This window comes from Anabrus simplex, chromosome 1, assembly GCF_040414725.1.
Source record: "Anabrus simplex isolate iqAnaSimp1 chromosome 1, ASM4041472v1, whole genome shotgun sequence".
In the NCBI taxonomy this organism is placed as follows: domain Eukaryota; kingdom Metazoa; phylum Arthropoda; class Insecta; order Orthoptera; family Tettigoniidae; genus Anabrus; species Anabrus simplex.
In genome coordinates this window covers 189,615,475-189,640,570 of record NC_090265.1, presented here as the reverse complement: position 1 = coordinate 189,640,570, position 25,096 = coordinate 189,615,475, and the positions used below count along the sequence as shown (strand labels likewise).

Below are 25,096 nucleotides of genomic sequence, written 5' to 3'. Positions count from 1 at the left end.
GGAGAGGGAAGCAGCTTGTGGAGTGGGGCGTGTGGGTGCCCTTGTGTGCTGATTCTTTTTAAATGTGTGTCTTTTAGAATGGGTATGGCTGTGTTGAAAAGGATGTTTGTTTTATCTGTGATATCGTTTAAGTTGAAGTTAGGATTAGTGTATTTGTCTGTGTTGATGTAAAAATCTTCCATTATATTGAGCATTGGGCCTGTGGGGTTTATATTTAAAATTTCCATTTCATTCTCGATATTGGTGAATTTATGCTTGTGTTCCTCAACATGTTGCCCTATGGATGAAAATTGATTATATTTAGTGGCGTTGATGTGTTCGTTGTATCGGATAGAACAACATCTGCCTGTGCGCCCGATGTAGCTAGCTTTGCAATAGTTGCATTTTATGCGGTATACTCCTGAGTGGTTGTATTTGTTATTTTCATTGACTGATTTAGTGTTGCGTAAAATAGAAGCATTATTGCGTGTGGTTCTGTAAGCTATTGTTAGATTGTGTTTTTATGGGGTGGGTGTGGGTGTTGTTAAATGTAAAAACTGCGTAGTCTTTCTTAGCTTCGCTGTTTCTGCTTAATTTATATTTCGGCTGAAGTTTTATTTTGTAAATGTTTTTGTTTATCATGTTTCTGTTGTATCCATTATGCTCTGCTATTTCGTGAATTATGTTCAGTTCTTTTTTCAATTCTTCTTGAGAGAGAGTATGTTGAAAGCTCTCTAAATCGTGCTGTAGTATGCCGCTTTTGTGTGTGCGTTCGGGTGAGTGGAATCAATTTTTATTTTGTTGGAGGTTTGTGTAGGTTTCCTGTAGATTTTTTATGCTAAGTGGTCTTCAGTTTTAGTGACAGATATGTCAAGATATTTCAGTGTGATCTTTCTCAGTTTCCATAGTAAATTTTATATGCGGATCTATTTTGTTTAGCTGTTCAAGTATGTTGTTTTCGTTTGTGGACCTGCGGTGTATAACAACGAAGATGTCGTCTACAAATCTGCGCCAGAATGATATATTGTTAATTTTGCTAATTTCTGAGTGTTCTAAGTGGTCTATGTAGATCTCAGCTAGTATTCCTGAGGCTGGTGAACCCATGGGAAGGCCTTGCTGTTTGTAGATAGTGTCGTGGAATCTAAAGTAATTATTGTTTAGGGCAAATTCTAGTAAATTAATGAATTATTCTATTTTGAGGATGCTTAGATTACTGTGGTTTTTTAAATTCGATTCTATTAGTCTTATTTTCTTCTGTTTGTATGTTAGGGTACATGTTAATGATGTCATATGATGCTAGGATGTGGTGGTGTTCGATTTTCAGCTCTTTGGTGATGTTACAGAATTCTGTCGAGTTTCGTACTGATTTCTTGGCTAAGAATGTGTAGTGTTTTTTGAGAAATGTTTGTATGAAGCATGATAATTTGTATGTCGGGCTTCATCTATAATTTATGATCGGCCTCATGGGTACATTATCTTTGTGGATCTTAGGGTAGGCTTTCACAGTTGGCAGTTGTGGTCTCATTATGATCAGCTTCGTAGTTTCTTGCTCGTTAAGGAGAAAGTGGGTGGATACTGGCAGTTGGATCTTTTCTTTTGGTTTGAAAGGTGTCGTCTAGGAAACATTGTTTAGTTTGAGAAATGTATTCGTTTCTGTCGATGACTGTCGTATTACCTTTGTCTGCCTTTGTTATTAATAGATTGTTATGCTTAATTTTGTCTTTGATTTTCCTGAGTGGAGCGTTATCAGTTTTGCTTTTATAGTTGTTGTTGTTAATCTTGTTTATGTATCGTGGTAATTTCTTCTTAACCTCATGTCTAATCTCATTGCGTAAATCATGGGGGACTTTAGTTAGGGCATTTTCAGTTTCACCGATGATGGTTGTGAGGTTATGGAAGGTTAATGTGTTTGCCCATTTGTGTTTAGGTCCCTTGCTCAATATATTAGTTTCTGTTTCATCAAAGTGCGTGTCTATTAAATTCATGATGGGTGGGTGAAAAGTGTGTTCATTCTCTTTGTTGCGTTTGGAGAGGGGTGTTATTGACTTGTTTGTTTTGGATTTGTGACTGTTTTAGTGCATTCATCTTTCTATCCAACGTGTTCTGTTTCCGGATTGCTATGTTAGTTATTTTGTCCTGGGTTATTAGTTGGAAGTTGTCCCAAAAGGTAAGTGATAAAACATGGGAAGCTTCTAGGTGTGTTTCATAGAGTTTGGTATTGAGGTATTGTTTTTTCCCTATAGATTAATCCGAGCTGTAAATCAGAATAAAGTCCCCAGTATGTTTAAATCACAGCACGCATGCACTCCAATTGCCTCGCCTATTGCTGGGTCCACCCAATCCAATTCGAATAACGCCTCTCTAGCAACAACACAGACACACAAATTGAAACTCACTCCCCCTTCCCCTCGACACTCCACCCCTCCGTTACCGCATCAGTACTTCACTAGAAGTAACAAGGTTAGTTGTTCAGACACAACCGGAACAAGTGGTTCCAGCTAACATCTAACAGGACAAGTAAATCCATCCACTTTTATGGGGTAAAAACTTACACTTTACAATTATTATATTGGGCTGTACATTCATCATTCTAAATTCCTTTTTTTCTCTTATTCCATTACAGACAACTCATAATTCCTCCCAAGGTTGAACAATGCACCGACGGTAACGTGAATTGACAAGAATGGCACAATATTACAAAAAAAATTTATCAGATGAGCTCTAATGAATATCAACAATATGTTTCCAACACGCATGTTTTAACCTATAAAATATTACCCTCCTACCATGCTTCTTTCTAAAGGAATATTCAAACCCAACATGATTGGCTTTATACCACGGTTCCGGTTTTGTAACAATATACTTATGACATAGGTGACCATAACCACCTTTGAACGAACCAACTGTAAAACCTTTAACTTAATGTTCATCCATATAGTTGGAGAAACCCCAGTTAACGCTGTGATCAGTCTCTAGTCAGTATGAAAACATTTGCATAAACTTTCATCCATACAGTAGCAGAAATCCAATTTACACTTTGGATGTTTTCTAGTCGTAAAATAAAATAATTTAGTTGCTTCCTTGTTCACAAATTCTGGCTTTTAATTAATGTACACATTGTAAACTGGGGCTGCCTGGCCGAGGCGGTAAAGGCGTGCTCGGTTCGCCCGGAAGGACGTGGGTTCGAATCCCCGTCAGGAAGTCGTAAAATTTAAGAAACGAGCTTTCCACTTCCGGAGGTGCGTATGGCCCTGAGGTTCACTCAGCCTACACCAAAAATGAGTACCAGGTTAATTCCTGGGGGCAAAGGCGGCCGGGCGTAGAGCTAACCACTCTACCCCATCACGTTCCGAGGTTAACAATGGTGGAAGCCTTTACCTTCCACTCCTCCAAGGGCCTTCATGGCCTGTACAGAGGTGACTTTGCTTTTTTTTTTTACATATTTTAAACTATGTAAATATGCATTAGACCATTGTATTATTATTGATTTAAGCCCACTAAGGAGCGCTGGTGACTAGTTCTTCCTCGATGCTCTTCTTTGTTCCCAATATCTCTTGAGCCCTGCTGATAATTTCTCCTTTCTCTCCTGTGAAAGGGGCTTCCGACTTCTAGGAACTCTAGGTGGTGGGGTCCAAGACTGTACCATAGCACAAAATTTGGAAGGATCTTCTATATCAATATCTGAAATCCCAGCCGAATCCAAGTCCTTCTGTACTTCATTAAGCCACAAGCTTCCAGTCTTGTAGCTTTTAACCAAAGAAAAGATCTTCTTGGTAAGCCTGTTGCTGTCCATTCGTTGTAGGTGTTCATAGAACTTAAGCCTCCTACGTCGCATGCTGGTATTGGCTGATTCTAACTGTCGATACAGCTCAGAGTTCGATTTAAGTCTGTAGGTTCCATCTGGGAGCAATCTCGGTCCATGAATTTTCCTGAGGATACGTCTTTCGGCTTTCTCTAAATCATCCATGGTGCCTTTTTTGTTCATCAGGAGGGTCTCTGAGGCGTACAAAATACTGTGGTCTGACAACAGTTTTGTAATGACAGATCTTAGCATTTTTCGAAATGCACCTCTTATTATAATGGTTGTGGGATAGTTGGTACGCTGCATTGAGTTTGTTACACCTTTCTAGGATGGATGTACCGTCTCTACCATTGGGGTGGACCCATTCACCAAGATAGCGGAAGCGATTGACTTTCCCAATTGTTCCATGTATGGTCGTCAAAGGGGGGTTACCGGGATGCCGAGTCTCAAAGTACTTAGTTTTGTCATATGATATGTATAATCCAGCCTTCACCGCTATCTCGTGCAGGGCTTCAATAGCAATGACAGCATCCTTAGAGTTGTTGGTTAGGATTGCAATGTCATCTGCGAATGCTAGGCACCTGATCTCAATCTTTCGAGTCCCGGCTCCAATGGCAACTGGTTTGATTTCTAGATTCCTCAGTGTACATTCCCAGTTCTTGATGACTTTATCAAGCACTAGATTAAACAGAATGGGTGAGAGGCCATCACCCTGCTGTACTCCAGTTTTTATCTTGAAAGTCCGAGATAGTTTTCCCCTGAACTTCACCTTAGATGTTGTATCCGTAAGAGTCTGTTGGATGAGGGTGCGTGTGTTGTAATCAACATCTCGTTCTTGCAGTACGGAGAAGAGTGTCTGGCGGTCGATGGAATCATAAGCTTTTTTAAAGTCGACGAAAACCACAGCGATGTTCATACTCCTTACTTGTTTTAGTTGGAGAATGGTTTTTAGGTTGAAGATCTGCTCGGTACAAGACTGTCCCCGCCGAAATCCTCCTTGATATTCACCAATCGTTCGATCGCATTGGCTTTCTACATTGTCCAGTAAAATCCTTGACAGCACTTTGTATGCTACTGACAGCAGAGATATCCCTCGGTAGTTGTTGACATCACTGTGGTCACCTTTTTTATGTAAAGGGTGTATGATAGCTGATTTCCAGTCATCAGGGATCCTGCCAGTCTCCCAGCAATTGATCAAGATCTGGTGTATGGCCTCTGTGATCTTATTTCCACCTGCTTTTACAGCTTCCGCAATGATGCCATCTTCCCCGGGTGCTTTGCAGTTCTTAAGATGTCCGATGGCATTAGCAACTTGCTGCATTGTTGGTGGGTTAGATGGAAGGTGTATCTCTGGAGGATCTTCAACAGGTAATCTTTCCGTGGGCTCTTCGCAATTGAGCAGCTGCTCAAAGTAGTTTGCCAAAAGTTCCACGTTCTGGCTGTTGCAGGTGACCAACTCCCCGTCTGTATTCTTAAAGTGAAGACATTGTGGTTTATAACCTGAAAGTTCCTCTTTGAAGGCCCGATAAAAGTTTCTGGTGTTGTACATTTTGAATTCTTCATCTAACTTCTCCAGTCTTGACCGATCGTAAGATCTTTTCACACGTCTGATGGTCTTACTCGACAGTTTCCGCATCATTCTGAAATTCTCCCAATCTTCCTTTCGTTTAGTCGAGTACCACTTCGTCCACGCTGCGGCACGCTCATCAACTGCAAGATCGCATTCAGTATTCCACCATCTATGTCGTCTCTTCCTTTGAGGTTGTCCGAGGTTATTGGTCGTTTCGCATATGGTGGACTTCAGTTGGTTCCAGTCTTTCATATCTTTTTGCAAGATGTCGGTTGCAAAACGTTCTTTATTCTCTGACAGGAATTGGGGATCAATCCTTGGTGGAACTGTGGTAGAAGGTATATTTCGTTTTGGCAGTAATCTGGTCTTTATTTGTGTGAAGAAATGGTCAGAATCAACATTCCATCCTTTACGAACTCTGACATTCATGATCTCTTTCCTGCATTTTACACTGATTGCAACATGATCGATTTGAAATGATCCTATAGCTGCGTTCGGTGATTGCCAGGTGGTCTGATATTTTGGCTTTCTGGGGAAAACTGTGGACATGATCTTCAACTGATGTAATCTACACAGTTCAATTAAGCGCTTGCCGTTGGTGTTTGTTCGTCTATGTGCTGTGTAAGGCCCCAGTATATCTTGGTACTGTCGTTCTTTTCCCAGTTGAGCGTTGAAGTCACCTACGAGTATTTTGACATGGTGACCGGGGATCTTACCGATCTCGTCTTCTAGCATCTGCCAGAAACTTTCGACCTTTTCAGGGTGGTTCTTATTGTCATCATTAACTGGAGCATGTGCATTTACAATAGAGTATCCCTTGTTGCCACATCTTAGAGATAACACAGAGATGCGTTCGCTAGCTGATGTAAACCCGATGACAGAATCCATTATATCACGTCGTACTAAAAAAGCTGTACCAAAAACGCTGGAGCCATGTGTGTTCTTAGATGCTGGTTTCCCCTTGATTACTCTCTAACCTTCTGACTCAAAAGCCACATCATCAGTAAGTCGGGTTTCTTGGACTGCTGTTATTGCAATTTTGCGTTTATGCAGGATGTCCATCAATTGCTTGAGTTTTCCGGTCTTACAGAGGGTTTGAATATTGATGGTTCCAAAGTGTGTGACAGTTTTGGGTCTCGATAGGTTGGTGATATTGGGGAACTCTGACTTTCCCCGCACGATGAGGTCAGGCTCCCCAGAATCCGAAGGCCTGAATGCGCCACCATTGGTGACGGGAGATTGGATACTCCCTGGGGTAGTGACATCTGCGTCGTTGTTTATCATCGTATGCGAACCAGTAAAGAAATTTACTAGGGGTGAAGACTAAACGCCTTCAGGGTTGGCCACTCCGAATCTTATTCAGGAGCGTTGATTACAATGGGGTGGCCACTCCCAAAGGCATTTTAGAGCTACTGCCAGCAATTATTTAGGCCGCCCCTTACACGGGGAACAGACGCTGCTGATGCCAAGTCTACTTATATTATTCCCTAAGCACTGGGCTGCCTCTTCCGCAATCTCCACCATTCAGAAGTCCATCTTCTCTGCTGTAGATTCCGTTGAGGGCTTCACTCGTAACCCTGAGCTGGGACCCTTACCAGATGCTACACACCGGGTCAGTGTGCTCTGGGACTCACATAGGCAGGGGCGCCAATCCCTGGGCAGGGCTACCTCCAAAGAGGGTCCCTACCTGCTACCTTCTAGACCATTGTATTTAGTATTAAGTTCCAATATATTGAATAGGTGGACACAGTAATTTTATTCTTGAAAAAAATTTTACTTACTCAGGAGTATACCGCATAAAAAGCAACGATTGCAAAGCTAGCTACATTGGGCGCACAGGCAGATGTTTTTCTATCCGATACAACGAACACATCAACACCACTAAATATAATCACTTTTCATACATAGGGAAACATGTTGAGGAACACAAGCATAAATTCACCAATATCGAGAATGACATGGAAATTTTAAATATAAACCCCACAGGCTCATTTGCTCAATATAATGGAAGATTTTTACATCAACATAGACCAATACGCTAATCCTAACTTCAACTTAAATGATATCACAGATAAAACAAACATCCTTTTCAACACAGCCATACCCATTCTAAAAGACACATATTTAAAAAGAATCAGCAAACAAGGGCCCACACACACCCCAAAATACACGCCCCATTCCACACCACCCCATCCACAAGCTGCTTCCCCCTCCCCACCACCTCTCTTTCTCAATCGCTACGACAGCCACACGACGTACACGCAACAATGTGCAGCACGCTCCTAACTATGCTCGAGGACATATCCAGCTCTCGCGTAAGTAAAAAAGAAAACCACACACACAAAACCTGTTTAACAGGCACTCTCTATCAGTTATTCTAATACCTACCTTCCTTTTCTTCTTTCTCTGATTTTTTAAAAATTACCTGAGGGAACGCAAGTATGAAGAAAGGAGCACCCACAACTCACTTTCATTGATTTCAATATGTCGCGCACAGCAACGTAAACCTCAATAAGGAAATCTAATATAAACTAGCATGTTTTTTATCATTGATATAGACTGAGAAAGAGCTATGTATCTGTAAACAGTTTACTAAACCTCTTATTCTAATGAACACGATGTCCCCGCATATTTGCGGCCCAACAGTGCACTTTGTATAACCGTTGGACATAGTACTGGCATTTAACCTTAGATATCTGAGCCTGACACCGGAATGTCAGTGATTCTTCATAAACTCTAAGAATTGCATCCAGTTTCAATCTCAGCAAATAGAACTTTTGAAATATGTAGTAATCATGGAGCTAGTTTAAAACCGTTCAACTCCAAAACTGTACCATATGTATATATCTTAACATTAAGTAATTTTAGAATAGTGGCATTCATGTGTATTTAATAGAATCCTTGTTTAATTTTAATTTTAGTAGTATTTATTCTGTAGTCGCTATTAAGTAGGTTCTCTAGCAGTTGAAGATGACCTATTTACAGGTCGAAACCGGTAATGTCTTTGTATGTAAATAATATTGACACTATGTTAAATTAAGTATTGATTAGGTGGAGAACTTATCCTTCATACTTGTACTTGAACTATCAATATGGACCATGAAACTAATAGATTATAGCATTTACAGTATTCGAGTAACACACGTGGATAACTCACTGACAAACATAACGTCACGCAACGAAAGAAAAAAAGACACGATTCAAAGACAAGGAGAAATCTATGCTGGCTCCCCTGTGCAAGTCCATTATTCATTGGATTACTATACTGTATGCATTTTAGATGTACTTGCACAGAAAGTGCCCAATGCCCTTAAAACATCGTGGCTTATCGAAGTTTCCTATGACACGGGGAGAGAAAGTCTCTCGCTTCAGTCTGCATTACAAGTTTACAACACAGTACAGTGACTGTATCCTTGTACGGTTTCCTGCTGTGGTACTTCTCTCATAATTCTCATAATTCTTCTCGTAATTGCCACATCACAAAGTATTCTAAGACCCATTAATGCATGCAATCACCTTGATTCAGATTTTAAACCTTTCAAGTGCCATGGAGAAAGCTATTTCTGAAAAGTATCCAACAAGGTGCATTTACATTATTCAAATAATGCATTTGGATAAATCACTGGCAAACATAACCTTATGCAATGAAAGAAAAACACACAGTATTCAAAGATGAGGACAAATTACTCTGGCTCCATTGTGCAAATGCTTTATTTCCTGGTTTACTGTACTGTTTGGACTTTTTTAGATGCCTTGTACTTGCACAGAAAGTGCCAGACGCCCCTGAAACATGGTAGCTTATTGGGATTTCCTATGACGAGGAAACAAGGTCTCACGCTTCTGTGTAGATTGCAACACAGTACAATGACCCCCACCCTTGTACGATTTCGCTGGCACTTCTCTCCTTTGAAACCATAAGTCCGTTTGGGCTCAGCCTTAAGAAAAACAATGCAGTTTCATTGGCATTGACAATATTGTTGATTATATGCAGGCTTTTTTGCCAACTGTCAGCATCGCCAGTGTTCGCGGATTTTACTTCTCCGCACACTGTCTGCTACATGAATTGTGGTGTTCTTTAAAATGCTGAATACCGAAGAATTACAATTTGACTCAAACTTAGCAAATGTGAAGCACACCTGTAGACGCACTGAATTGAGTGAAAGTGCGGAAAACTACCACAGCAGGTTTTGGAAGACGCATTCTATCATGATGCGGCTAAATTTTAAATTTAAATTACTCTGAAAAATACTAATTTTTTAAAAAGTAAAGGCAGTTTGGAATTAAAAGTCTGAATTTCGGTAATGGGAACCGACATTGTTCTTCGAATTACGAAATATCCATATTTTGAACTAGACAATTTAAATAACATGCAAAACTGTACCTCATGTTTCTGGGAACGAGAGTTTCTTCGAATCTGGTGGGATTTTGAATTACCTAAGTTCTACTGTATACTACATTTTTCTCTTTGCTGACTTGTGCGTTGAAATCTCTTTTGAGTATGTTGGTATGGAGTTGTGGGATCTTGTCCAGGATTTCCTCTAGAATGTTCCAGTAGTATTCTAGGACTTTCCTCTTTGTGTCATTAATGGATGCATCGAAGTTCACTGTTGTATATGCTGTACTGCAGAACCTGAGGGATAATGAAGAGGTTCTCCATTAGGTGAAGTGAATCCTATTATGAAATCGACCTTCCTGTGATGAACAGCAAAACCAGTGCCTGGGTGTAGCATCATCTTCATCACCCTGATGCCTGGTGTCCCTTTGTGTCCTTAGGATTCCATCATGTCTTCGTCCGTGAACCGAGTCTCTTGTAATGCTGCTGTCTTGATGTTATACTTGTCCAGCATGTCTAGGGTATGTTTAAGTTTACTTACCTTTAGCAAGGAGTTGATGTTGATTGTAGCTAGGTAGGTGATTTTCCCTTGTTTTGTGTTTGTTTATGTGGGGGAATATAAAACTGCGGGTTCCCCAGGATCCGATGATCTGCCTGCCAACACAAGTGGAGGTGGACCTGGGGTATTCTCTTTGTTGAAATTTCCCTTTGTGTTGAGTCCACAGAGTATATATACATGGCCACCCTAGTGAGGGACAGGTTGTTTACCTTCAAGGTTGTTAACCCTTAGGTTTATGGGTGTTTGGTCTGCAAGAGCTATTTTATTTCGCTCAAGTCCACCAGCAAGCTGGTTAGGACCCTGCTATCCACCACCTTTACTTTTTATATATGGAGTATTTTTATTAACTTCACTAGAGGACTACTATTATTGTTGTATATTTTCCAAGAGCAGGACCATTCTCATAAAATTCTTGGCCACGTAAATAGAAAAATTTCTGGTTCGATTGATATTTGTGATAAAACTTGTAACAAGACCCTATCAGTGGTTAAGCTTAGATATATCACTTGTACAATCGTCATCATCATCATCATCATCATCATTATTGTTATTTTCCAACTCCAGTTTCCTGGGTGTGGTGTAAAAGCACTTGCCGTCTCTTCCTGTCTGCATACATTTTCTGTTCCAGAACACTTCCCATCTGAGACCTTTCTCCTCCACATTTGATTTTGCTGTGTCTATTCAGCATTTCCTTCACTTTCCCCTCGGCCTTTTTCTTTGGACAGTAATTTAAAGTAATAAACTTCATGGTTGGGTTCCGTATTGAGTTAAGACTTAACTTAAAATGAATACAAGATTTATTGCTCCACCTTCTCAATACTTAAAATCATTTAACGTTTAACAAAACATTACAGTATGATAGTGTCAGGTACTAGTTTTGGTCCATTATTGGGACCATCATCAGCTTAGTCGAAATTGCAAGCAAAAGACATAAACTAAATTAATATGGATGAACAAGAGGATGGATGGTAGTGGAATGACATACAAGTAAAAACCTTATACATAAGTTATAATAAATATGACCAAAATATGTTAAAATTAACAAATGAATAAAATAATTGTGATGTCGTTTAAAATTTCTTGATGCCAAAGTCTAGGTTGACGGTTGGACTCGTGTTTAACATTTAAATTCAAGTGAAGTCTTAGTTTTCTGGAAAGTTCTGGGAGCAAGTTCCATGATGGCGCAGAGGGAATTGTCCAGTATGACCAATATAGACGTGACGAATTGAGAAAGTTGGACTTGTTCTATGTAGCATAAGCAAATGCTGTGTCTAAAGGAAGTCTCAATTCAGTCAGAACCCAAAGAACCTGAAGAACAAAATTAGAATTAACTCGAAAAATCTGATAGAGAAAGTACTAAGGGGGGTGTGTGTGTGTGTGCGTGCGTGCGTGCGTGCATGCGTGTGTGTGTGTGTGTGTGTGTGTGTGTGTGTGAAATAACGAGTACTCACCTTGCGCTTGTTTGGAACAAGCAGTTGGAAGGAGTGCAACAGACAGACAGTGAGCGTCACGCCGCGTAGATCAGCAAGAGAGGAGGAGGGATGCGGAGGGGATGACGTAAGTGTAATTTTAAGTATTGAGAAGGTGGAGCAATAAATCTTGTATTGGACAGTAAGGTCGAAGTATTTTCTGGCAGGTCTCTCACTCTTCATTGTCATAATGTGCTCATACGACTGAAGTCTACTGTTCTTTAGTACACTGGTAATAAGGACCTCAATGCTAGCTACCTTCCTGTTTACTTCATTCCTGATTTTGTCCTTTCATGTAATTTGATTCATAGTTCTACTAAATCGTTTGCTGTTTCCTGAATTCTGCTGTAATCATTGTTTAATAGAGTATGTTCCTCTAAGCTCTACATGAGAATTGGTATGAAGTAGGTGTGGTACAGGGTTGATTTTGCTTTTTGTGGTGTTTTACAGTCCCAGAGTAGATTTCTGACTTGATTGTAAAAGTTTGATGCTTTTGGTGTTCCGCTGAATATTTCCAGCTTGACAATATTGTCTTTGGAGATTGTGCTTCCGAGGTACTTGAAGCGAGAAACTGATTCTAATTTTTTTCCTTCCAAAAAGAGGTTTGAGTCTGTTCCTTTTTGGTTGATGGTCATATCTACGGTCTTTGTTTTACTTATGTTTTACCGTATGAGACAGTACATTGTACTACCTGCGACTGTCCAGCTGAGGGGCAGCCAGCCACTACCAAATCAGACAAAAAACTATGGGAAAAGCAACGGCTAAGGGAGGTGGTGTTCTTCCTTAGGAAGCCTGATGAAGCCGTTGGTAGGAAATGACACATAAATTCATCAAAGTGCTGCTGCCTCGTAGATATAGCATGGGACTGCCTAACGCTAAGGGAGATTATCCTGACGGAATACCCTCTGCAGTGTTAGGCTCAGCAAGCCAATTGCATTGAGGTAAATTAATGTTGTTATAGATTGGCATTGGAAAGTATCTTATCTGTTAATTTCATAGATATATCCCACTTTGTACTATGCTTGGAAATCCTGGGGTTTGGGCCTTTATTAAGTTGATGTCTTTTTTCTTTTGGACCTTCCTCTGCGAGCTTACTCTGCTTAAACTATTTGTGGAACTGTTCTCTTTGGATTGTCTGTTGATTATTGGCCCTAGTTGAGAATACTGTATTTAGGTGTATCACATTTGATTTGTCAGGCAATTGTTTATTGTAATAGTTGTCCTGAACTATCTGTTAGAGGATTTAGACACATTACATTCAGACATGCGACATAGTATCCAACTTTGGTTGGAATTAGCTGATGTACCCGTGCTTCGCTATGAAATTCTACATTGTATACAGAATTCTAAGTTAGGTGGTGTACAGGTTGTGAGTAAGATTGTAATAAATTGCATAGCTCTTAACGTTACCAGTACCCTAGAAATGCGACTAACGCCACAGCCGCTTCCTTCCCACTCCTAGCCCTTCCCTGTCCCATCATCGCCGTAAGACCTATCTGTGTCGGTGCGACATAAAGTAACTAGCAGGAAAAAAAAAAAGAAATGCGACAGGGAAGTCATCAAACATCTTTTTTTTATGTGAAGACTGGGTTAGGGAATTTTCATTGTAATGGTAGGCCCTCTTGCCTACCATCAGTCACAATCAAGTTGGGGAATTTTCATTATAATGGCAGACTCTCACTCTCCACCTGCCTTTTTACATCCTCAGAAAGACTGCCTTAGTGGTTTTCCCAACTGAAATCAACATAGGTCATTACATTGACTCCAGTAGTAATGTCGCGATTACAAGCAATGCTATCATATGGAATACTCGATCAAATTAAAAACTACACCTTTTCTCACTTTTGACGAACAGTGTTATGTTGCCGATCTAACAGTCCAAATTTCCAGAGCTGGAATGACCAGGCCGTAGACAGCCATGACGCGTGAACACGCTTTTATTTTCGGGAGGAGGGCTGGAGAGGGGGGGCAATGAGAGGAGAGTCCCAGGGCAAAAACTATGTCCTTTTACTTTCTGTTTCTTAGGAGTGCCTGTTTTGGTTGGAAAATCTCAATTCACTACACTGGCAGGGGGTAAATCTATCTGACTTGAGGCAATTTCTTTTTCTCTAAGCCAGAGGAGAAATCCCCCCTGGGCTGCTAATTGGGATAAAATCAATGTACAATTTAATAAAAGTGGAACGGCTCATTTCAGGCTGAATTTTGTTATTTAGTGAATTGTGGTGCTATAATTTGGAATAGGCCGAAATTGTAAGTCTAGACCAGGTCATAAGTGTGCCTCTACCATTATTTCGTTAATTGTGCACAATGATCAATCCAATCAGCGCGTTAGAGTAGGGATGGTATAAGTGGAATACTATGATGAACCAGTGTGTTACGTACCAGCAATATCAGAAAATATATGAACCAGAGGAATGGTATGTTGGAGAAGAAATTCATTTAACTCCCCTGCTATTTCCCACTAATATTCAGGCAGGCTGTTATACTCAGTGCGCAGCAGTAATCCCATCTTAAACCGCAGTGGTACATACAAGTTAGGAAACTTGTTTAGAAGGGTTATAGGCAGGTACATTCAGGGAAACAGGGTGGCCTAGGGAGCGGTTTTAAGCGAACAGGGAACTGGAAATCAAGTAGGGATGACATAAAAATGTTAGTGCTCAATTGTAGAAGCATTGTAAACAAAGGAATCGAATTAAGCAATTTAATAGATATATACTTACCAGATATTGTAATAGGAGTTGAATCATGGCAGAGAAATGATATAATGGATGCAGAAATATTCTCACGGAACTGGAGTGTGTATCGTAGAGATAGGATAGGAATGGTAGGAGGGGGAGTATTCATTCTGGTGAAAGAAGACTTTGTAAGCTACGAAAAGGTTAAGGTTGAAAAACATGAAATTCTGGGTATAAGGCTCATCTCTAAAGATAATAGGCAACTTGATGTCTTTGGAGTGTACAGACCGGGAAAGGGTAGCGCTGACGCTGATTCAGAATTAAATGATAAGATAATCTGCTATGTGAGAAACGATAAGGAAAGAAACGTGATTGTAGCGGGTGATCTCAATTTACAAGTAACAAGTAACTATTCTCATTTTGGTTCCGTATTGAAGTTGACGTATGTCTCAAGTATTATTACAATATTATAAGTCCACCTGTTCCACCTGTTGTATTGTATTGAACAGGTGGACTTATAATATTGTAATAATACTTGAGACAGACATGATCTCAATTTACCAAATGTCAATTGGGAAGGTAATGCGAACGACAGGAAGCATGAACAACAAATGGCAAATAAGTTAATATGGGAAGGACAGCTGATTCAGAAAGTGATGGAACCAACTAGAGGGAAGAATATTTTGGATGTGCTGATAAAACCAGATGAGCTCTATCGAGAAACCGAAGTAATAGGTGGTAATAGTGATCACGAAGCTGTTTTTGTCGTAGTTAAAAATAAATGTGAAAGAAAGGAAGGTATTAAAATTAGAACTATTAGACAGTACTATATGGCTGATAAAACAGGCATGATTGAGTTTTTAAAATGTAGCTATGATCACTGGAGAATGGTAAATAAAAATGTAAACAGACTCTGGGATGGGTTTAAAGCAATTGTTGAGGAATGTGAAAATAGGTTTGTACCTTTAAAGGTGGTATGGAATGGTAAAGATCCACTATAATATAACAGAAAAGTAAAGAGACTAAGAAGGAGGTGCAGGTTGGAACGAAATAGAGTTAGAAATGGTTATGGAAGTAAGGAGAAATTGAAGGAACTTACTAGGAAATTGAATCTAGCAAAGAAATCAGCTAAGGATAACATGATGGCAAGCATAATTGGTGGTCATACAAATTTTAGTGAGAAATGGAAGGGTATGTACAGGTACTTTAAGGCAGAAACCGGTTCCAAGAAGGACATTCCAGGAATCATTAATGAATGAGGGGAGTGTGTATGCGAGGATCTTCAAAAGACAGAAGTATTCAGTCAGCAATATGAAGAAGATTGTTGGTTACAAGGATAATGTCCAGATAGGGGATGTGAGTAATACTAAAGAAGTATTGAAATTTACCTATGAAAGCAATGGCATTTACAGTAAGATACAAAATTTGAAAACTAGAAAAGCAGCTGGAATTGGTAAGATTTCTGGGGATATACTAAAGGCAATGGGTTGGGATATAATACCATATCTGAAGTACTTATTTGATTATTGTTTGGTTGAAGGAGCTATACCAAATGAATGGAGAGTTGCTATAGTAGCCCCTGTATATAAAGGAAAGGGTGATAGACATAAAGCTGAAAATTACGGGCCAATAAGTTTGACATGCATTGCATGTAAGTTTTGGGAAAGCATTCTTTCTGATTATATTAGACATGTTTGCAAAATTAATAACTGGTTTGACAGAAAGCAGTTTGGGTTTAGGAAAGGTTATTCCACTGAAGCCCAGCTTGTAGGATTTCAGCAAGATATAGCAGATATCCTGGATTCAGGAGGACTAATGGACTGTATTGCGATTGACCTATCTAAGGCATTTGATAGGGTAGATCATGGGAGACTCCTGGCAAAAATGAGTGCTATTGGACTAGAAAAAAGAGTAACTGAATAGGTGGCTACATTTCTAGAAAATAGAACTCAGAGAATTAGAGTAGGCGAAGCTTTATCTGACCCTGTAATAATTAAGAGGGGAATTCCTCAAGGCAGTATTATTGGACCTTTATGTTTTCTAATATATATATGTATATATATATATATATATATATATATATATATATACCGGGTGGTACAGCTGCCCCTATTTTTTCCCGAATATATGCAACCAGCTAGGATGCAAATGCCTCTTAGTCCCATCTTGCGCAACACCTTACAGCAATGTTATGTGCAGTTAACCCGATGTAGACTTCTCCGCACAATGGAAAAATGGTACAAGAGGCAGTAAGTGAGGTCCATCTTAAAAACACTGTACCATTGTATGTAGAGCGGTGTCCAATACTCTGCTAATTTTTACGAAATGTTACTATACTGTACAAACCATAAACACGCCTATAGCTGTCGGTAGAGAATTGCGCATCTGATTGGTCCAAGAGGCCATTTTCTTTTGATAGAAAGGGCGGTCATGGTATCATAGAAAACGTGATAGGGTAAGACCAATTACAGACATGTCAATGCACCACCATTTTGTACAGTCTCATCACATCGAAATTGATAGAAACGTGTTTTGCACTGTTGTTTATAATCTGTGACACGCAAATGCTGTACAGCAGATGTGATAGCTTACGCCATGTAATTACTACCGTTAGAGCGATCAAAAAAAGGCATAAAACGGGACCATAAGGCTGTAACTTATCAGTAACTTGTCGAAGCGGGAACTTCCGCTCTCCTCGTGAATACAGAGTTACAAGGATGGCGCTTGTACGTTGCAAATAGCTGCGCGGAATTACGTATGGAAGACGTACCTCGATGGGTTACTCGAAGCAGGAAGGGTTCCAACCATTCTTGAGTCATGCATTTTTTAATGTCATTTCGTATTCGCCTAGGCATCGTTTACGAAGACCTTACTGAAGTCTCAGATATTCTTCTACGGAAGTTACAATAAACAGGTATCATAAATATCGCCACATAAGCACCGATTGTGAATACCACCTGAAACATAACGCTGGACTCATTCAACCAAGTAACGCGTAGAAAATGGTTGCAACTATATGGGCGTAAGAGAGATGCGATTCTTTAGTTCACTGTGGTGTTTGCACATTCGAGTTCAGAACTTTTAACATCAACGATCAGTATCGAAGCGATAGCCTAGGTAATTCCATTAGTACAGAGCTACGAGACCAATTCTTTGTCACCTGCAGTGGCTACATGGCACCAATCGCAGCGAGCATACGATATGTTAGCAGGCATTTAGAGTTCGAATCTAGTTACGAGCTTTTCAATTTTATTTTTATATTATACTTGTAAGGCCATTCGTAATAAATATTTAACATTGTTAAGTCTCAAAAGTAATTTGCCACCTTTACAAAGAAAGCATACATACGAAAGGAATAATAACATGCGACTTCCATATGGCAAACGACTACAGGGAATGAAGCGCAGTGCACGTGTTGTCAACATTCTGACCCACCCATTCAACCAAGCAACTGTGCACGTTCGACTCGAAGACCAACTAATAGCGGTCTACACTTCATACGTAGGGCACATGAAACAGCATATCGTAATCCTAGCAGCAACGTTTGAGCACGTACTGTACGGTTAGCACGAAAGCAAACAAAGCGCAGTGCACGTGTTGTCAACATTCTGACCCACCCATTCAACCAAGCAACTGTGCACGTTCGACTCGAAGACCAACTAATAGCGGTCTACACTTCATACGTAGGGCACATGAAACAGCATATCGTAATCCTAGCAGCAACGTTTGAGCACGTACTGTACGGTTAGCACGAAAGCAAACATTATGTATTCACGGGATGATTATGTGAATATGGTACTACTTTATGGAGAAGCAAGGCAAAATGCACGGGAAGCCAAGACGCTTGTATCAAGAACGATTTCCTGGACGAAGGCTGCCAACTGCAGATACATTTCGACGTGTTGAAAGACGGTTGCGTGCAACGGGGTCATTTCATACATTACCCCCCGTTCGGGATGCTCCAGTGACGTCTGGAAATAACGACGAAGCTGTTCAAAATGCAATTGCATACAACCCGCACACAAGCTCACTGGCCATAGGAAATGAACTGAACATCAGTCATGTATCTGTACTGCGAATATTGCACTGCCATAAATTCCACCCTTTCCATCAACAGCTGCACCAGGAACTTCACGGAGATGACTTTCCAAAACGGATAGAATTTTCGCAATGGATATTACAAAGAGTTGAAGCTGATGCGAATTTCTTAATGGACGTTCTCTTTAGTGATGAATCCAGATTTCACAACAACGGAACTGTTAATCGTCACAACTTCCATTACTGGAGCGTTGAAAATCCTCACTGGATCAGGGGAGCTCGATTTCAGGTACAATGGGGCGTCAACGTGTGGTGCGGGATACTAGGTGACAAGATAATTGGACCATATTTCTTCGAAGGAAACCTCACGGGACGACGCTATCTAGAGTTTCTTCGTGAATACCTCCCACTCTTATTGGAGGATGTGCCCCTTATGACACGGTTACGGATGTGGTTCCAGCAGGATGGAGCTCCCCCACACTGGTCGTTGGCAGTACGGAACCACTTGCATAGGACATATCCTGGACGATGGGGTCCGGTCACATGGCCGGCTAGATCACCTGACCTTATTCCACTCGACTTTTTCCTCTGGGGTTATTTAAAGGAAAGAGTCTATGAGCATGAGCCTGAGAGCCCGAATCATTTACGGCGGCTCATCACGGAAGCCTGCAGGCAGATTCCACCACATATGTTGCAGCAAGCAAGAATGTGTCTCCTCCACCGTGCTCAGATGTGCATTAACGAAGCAGGTGGTCATTTTGAACATCAACAACGCAATAAAAATATTCGTCGGACACAGGACTCGAACCGCCTACTAACGAACACCGGTACTCTCCTCTAACTTTTAGCAAGCTCGGCTATCACGGGTTGCTGTTTAGCGCTGTTGTGTTGCTGCTACTTCTAGTCATTCACCAATAATATTCTCTGTACAGGACGTTTCTGCGACACACAATTTTCACGATTCTTTACCATCAATCGGTATTTTATCATTAATGCTGATTTGCTTGACACGAATAAACGAATTATGGAAAGCGTTGTAAGAGCAGACATTGTAGTGAGTAGTCAAGGTCAATATTTTTAGGTTCGACTATAATCTGCGGGTTGCATAAAACTGCGTGAATAGGGGCAGCTGTACCACCCGGTATATATATATATATATATATATATATATATATATCTCAATGATATGTGTAAAGAAGTGGAATCGGAGATAAGGCTGTTTGCAGATGATGTTATTTTGTACAGACTAATAAATAAGTTACAAGATTGTGAGCAGCTGCAGGGTGACCTCGATAGTGTTGTGAGATGGACGGTGGGCAATGGTATGGTGATAAACGGGGTTAAAAGTCAGATTGTGAGTTTCACAAATAGGAAAAGTCCTCTCAGTTTTAATTACTGTGTTGATGGGGTGAAAGTTATTTTTGGGGATCATTGTAAGTACCTGGGTGTTAATATAAGAAAAGACCTTCATTGGGGTAATCACATAAATATGATTGTCAATAAAGTGTACAGATCTCTGCACATGGTTATGAGGGTATTTATTGGTTGTAGTAAGGATGTAAAGGAGAGGGCATATAAGTCTCTGGTAAGACCCCAACTAGAGTATGGTTCCAGTGTACTGGACCCTCACCAGGATTACTTGATTCAAGAACTGGAAAAAATCCAAAGGAAAGCAGCTCAATTTGTTGTGGGTGATTTCTGACAAAAGAGTAGCGTTACAAAAATGTTGCAAAGTTTGGGCTGGGAAGACTTCGGAGAAAGGAGACGAGCTGCTCAATTAAGTGGTATGCTCCGAGCTGTCAGTGGAGAGATGACGTGCGAGGACATCAGTACACTAATAAATATGAGTCGTGTCTTTAAAAGTAGGAAATATCACAATATGAAGATAAAGTTGGAATTCAAGAGGACAAATTGGGGCAAATATTTGTTTATAGGAAGGGGAGTTAGGGATTGGAATAACTTACCAAGGGAAATGTTCAATAATTTTCCATTTCTTTGTGATCATTTAAGAAAAGGCTAGGAAAACAACAGATAGGGAATCTGCCACCTGGGCAACTGCCCTAAATGCAGATCAGCATTGATTGATTGATTGATTGATTGATTGATAGATATCGGTGATGAGTGACAGCATAAGGGACAAAGAACATCACAACAAACAATGGTCAACGAAATGTTATTGCTGATTAATTTTATGAGCTTTTGATATTGTAGGCCTTCACATTTAGTTTTCTTCCGACTCTCAAACACCACTCTTATCATAGTCGGTACGGTAAAACTGTATAAAACATAAATGATCGAAAATTGTATTCTCTATGTATTCTGTTATGTAGTATATTTCTATAGGACCAATAACATAGGTATTTGAGAATTAAATTTTAGGCGTCTTCCCCTAAACTACCATTTCATCCAGGGTGAATAAAATTGTTTATAACTTAGACTGTAGTTTCTTGTTCCCCAACTCTATATACGGATTTTTATTAAATTCTGATTATCCATTTTCTCGTGACTTGGCATTGATATGGACTTAGCAACAAAAATCCAAATTCATGAATATGTCTGTTATCATAGCTGGTATGGTAAAAATCTATAAACCGGGCGAGTTGGCCGTGCGCGTAGAGGCGCGCGGCTGTGAGCTTGCATCCGGGAGATAGTAGGTTCGAATCCCACTATCGGCAGCCCTGAAGATGGTTTTCCGTGGTTTCCCATTTTCACACCAGGCAAATGCTGGGGCTGTACCTTAATTAAGGCCACGGCCGCTTCCTTCCAACTCCTAGGCCTTTCCTATCCCATCGTCGCCATAAGACCTATCTGTGTCGGTGCGACGTAAAGCCCCTAGCAAAAAAAAAAAAAAATCTATAAGTCAATCAAAATTTAATTCTATATAACTTTAGTTTTGCAGTATTTATCGATAAGGCCACTAATAGTATAAATATTTGAGAATTCAATATTAGTCCTTCCCCTAAACCACCATTTTACTCAGTGTGAATAGAATGATTTATATCCTAGATTGTAGTGGTTCATTCCTCGACTTAATGTACCAATTTTCATTAAATTCTCTTCTGCCGTTTTCTCGTGATGCATGTACATATAAACAGACATACAGAAATCACGGAAAACTAAAAATTGGATTTCCTTGTTACTGTGTACATGACCGATACAGAAACACCATTCTTTTTAAATTCTGAGCAATGTTCAGACAAAACTCTTATTTTATGTATATAGATAACAGGGGATTTAATTTTACCCACAACCTACGCGTTTTCTTCTCCACACTGGCATGATAGCAGATGTATTTGGCGGAAAACGAAGGATCCCATACTCTGTCAGCATATCCAATCTTTGTAAGTCAAATAATCTCTACCTAACATGGTAGCAGACTTGCTGCTTTCAATTATTTCATGGTAGCAATCTTTGCAAGTTGCTTCTGTATCACCTTGCAGATAATATCATATCTATTCTGTGTATTTACATCTGTCATTCACTGTTATGTATAACAGTCATATTTCTGTCTTATTTTCTTTTTTAAATTAATTTTATTATTATTATTGACATTTTCTTCATCAGGTGGAAGTTTGCTGTGAAGTGCGTTCTTGAACAGAGAGGTTACGTGTCACAAGTTATTGACTGGCATTCTGTGCTTAAACATCGTACCATGTGCCGTAAGTATGCTACTGCATATCGGAAGAAACTTCAGGACCCTCCTGAGGCAGCGCATATTCAGCACATTCTTGAAGAGTGTGAAGAAGCCTTAGATGTGTTCAACATCATGCTGGTGCGACAGCAAGTGGAGGCTGAGGTGAGGATGATTTTGCATTAATCATGTCATGAAATACTGGTGTGAAAAGAGAGTGCATTTTTGCTCAAGGTAACTGATTTTTTGTGGCAGACTTCCTCTGTTCTAATTTCCAGTGTTCTTATTACCCTAGTCGGCCTTCGTGGCGTAACGGTTAGTGTTATTAGCTGCCGTCCTCGGAGGCTCGGGTTCGATTCCCGGTACTACCAGAAATTTTAGAATGGCAGGTGTGCTGGTATGTGGTTGAAATGGATCATGCAGCTCACCTCCATTGGGGGTGTTCCTGAAAAGATCTGTGCCACCTCAGGATGAGGACACGAGTTTACTTTATTAGCCTAGAACCACCATGTACATAACATCATATTTTGTGTTGCTGAATATTATTAGTAGATCAGTAAGGAATGTGACTCCCCACCTGAAAGGGCAAAGGCAATGTAACTGAATGCTCAAATTATTGCCCAGTTGGGTTCGAACTCCACTGTCGGCAGCCAAGAAGATGGTTTTCCGTGGTTTCCCTTTTTCTCACCAGTTAAATGCTTAGGCCCTAGTTCTAAGTAGGCAGTTCAGTTCTCCGGCATAATTGATACTTTACGCCGGCCTTCAGTTGAAATGACGAGACTTCCACGCGCTGCGCCATGTCTTATGTACTAGCTTATATTTTGATCCCCCCTGCAAGGGTTTCTGTTTTGCAAACTTTTATGTATAAAACAGGAATGTGGCTTGTTTACAGCTATCCTTCTAAGAATTTGCACTAGTATTTATTGCCCAATTGTAGCTTCTGAATGCACAAACATTTCATCAGGTGTTGGTCAGTCTGGGTGTAGTAAGGCCAGTGACAGAGATGCTATTGCTGAGTTAATTTAAAGTGTTTTAAACAGTGATTCGGAGGACAGTGATGACAATTAATATAATGCTGAAGAAGAGAATTTAAGTGAAAGTGATTCTTCATATGATATGAGTGACTGTGAAATCTTACCTAAAGCCCTGCGTGTGAAAGCAAAATATAGTGACTGGGTGTGGGTTAGTAATAGTGATAACTAGAGCCCGGTTTTCCATGCATATGCATGTTTTTAAATAAGCTGGTTACAATTCTCAAACTTTGCAAATATTTGTTTTATGGGTTAGCGATTCCAAATCACCATTCTTTTTTCCTGCATGTTTGCATGTTTTGGCCTTCTTAGGAGAAAATTCATGCATAATGCATATTTTGAAGATTTTGGCTTTACTAAATATTTGGGCATTTATATTGCATGATATGACTCTTCTTCCCTTTTATGAATGTTGGTTTGCAGAATTTGGGGCTCTGTTTCCACGTTATACAGTATGTCTATTTCTGAGAGATGGCGAGAATGTATCCCTGGCATCCTATGTGCCAACCTAATTTAGAACCACATATGGTAGAGGACCTATAATCCAATTAACCAAACACTTACTTCTCTGTTGCTTGAGTAAACATTGACCTAAGGTGGAAAGCCCTCGCAGATGTCTGTAATTCTTAGGAATAAGCTGTCCCAGTTATACATGGTTATAAATTGAACCGTAAATTGTGCATTAATCGTTACTAGGTAATTTTTTCGTCTATGTTAGACGAACAAAACATGTATCGCAATTCTGTGACGCCGCGTTACTGAGCTAGTAACTTACAAACCTTGGTTTCACACTGAACCCTCTTTTGTTGTTATCCTGAATTTTCCTACCCGGATCTCTCAGTTGTCACTTTGTTATTGTAGCAATCGTAGCAGGCAGTCATTACCAGTTATTAAGGACATTCAAATGTGTCTGTCATCATTGCACGGAGAAGTAGTCGCGGCAGGTAGATATAAATTGAACAAAGTGATCCGTTCAAATCCTGATTTTTTTTTTTTTTTTTAATTCGTCAATCTTATATAAGACATATTGTGGTGGAAATGCGAAAGACGTACAATTTAATATCACTTTGTCCCAAACGTCTTCATTTGAGTATGCACCTGTCACTTCTTGTGACGTAGAAAGGTAATTTTCTGAGCTTAAGAAGGTGCTGACAGATAAACGGATGGGCGTAAATTAAGACAATTTAGAGAATTTAGTTGTTGTACAATGTTTCAAAAGGAACTTACTTATGATTGTGTATATTTTCCAGTTTATTGTGCATGTTTTGCCATATGATAGTGCATGAATGCATGCATATTTTGAGATTTGATAGTGCATGGAAATCCGGGCTCTAGTGATAACCATCCAATTATTAATCACTTGACAGGCTCTCCAGGGTTGTCAGGGGAATTGAGAGACAAACATTTAGGTAATTCTGTATTAGAGTTGTCTGTGTTTTTGGAGTTTATGGACCTGTTGTTTTCCCACATTGTGCGGGTGAACAAATATTTACACTATGGAACAATATCGGACCCAGATAGGAGAAAAAGAAAAAAGAAATGGCAATGGCAAGTGGTTTGACACTAATGATGAACTTAAGGCCTACTTTGCTCTCTGCATTCTGATGTTCCAGGTTCATAAGCCTCGCATCAAATTATATTGGAACAAAGATAAATGTATTAAGACCACATTTTTTCAAGTGACAATGACTAGGCTTAGATCTTCTCTCATAACCCGATTTTTACGTTATTTTGAATGCTTCACTGAACTGTACATGAAAATTTTGGTTGCTATTCCATTTATGGCACTTATTTCAGAGTGGTGCACAGTAGTTCTGATCCGGTGGCTTACTTATGTTGAGGGAGATTTGAATCCATTTCTAAGCGGATGCGCGGGACGATTAAACATGAAGTGTTTGGGTTAAGGACAGTTTTACTTTCTGTTGGCTTGTAGGAATAAAAAAACTTTCTGGTAGGGATTTAGACTTAACCACATTTCTGTTGTTTCAGTTAACCAATTGTTGTTAAAA

The 25,096-nt window shown here is 39.9% G+C and overlaps 1 protein-coding gene across 1 annotated transcript in view; it reads left to right on the top strand.

Annotated features, from left to right (window-relative positions):
* The window catches only part of LOC136885511 (intermembrane lipid transfer protein Vps13), a 1,358,975-nt gene that overhangs the window by 136,149 nt on the left and 1,197,730 nt on the right, over window positions 1-25,096 (top strand). The window contains exon 8 of the mRNA XM_067158109.2: window positions 21,990-22,221. Within this exon, the coding sequence (XP_067014210.2) occupies window positions 21,990-22,221 (232 nt within the window). The remainder of the gene's footprint in view (window positions 1-21,989; window positions 22,222-25,096) is intronic.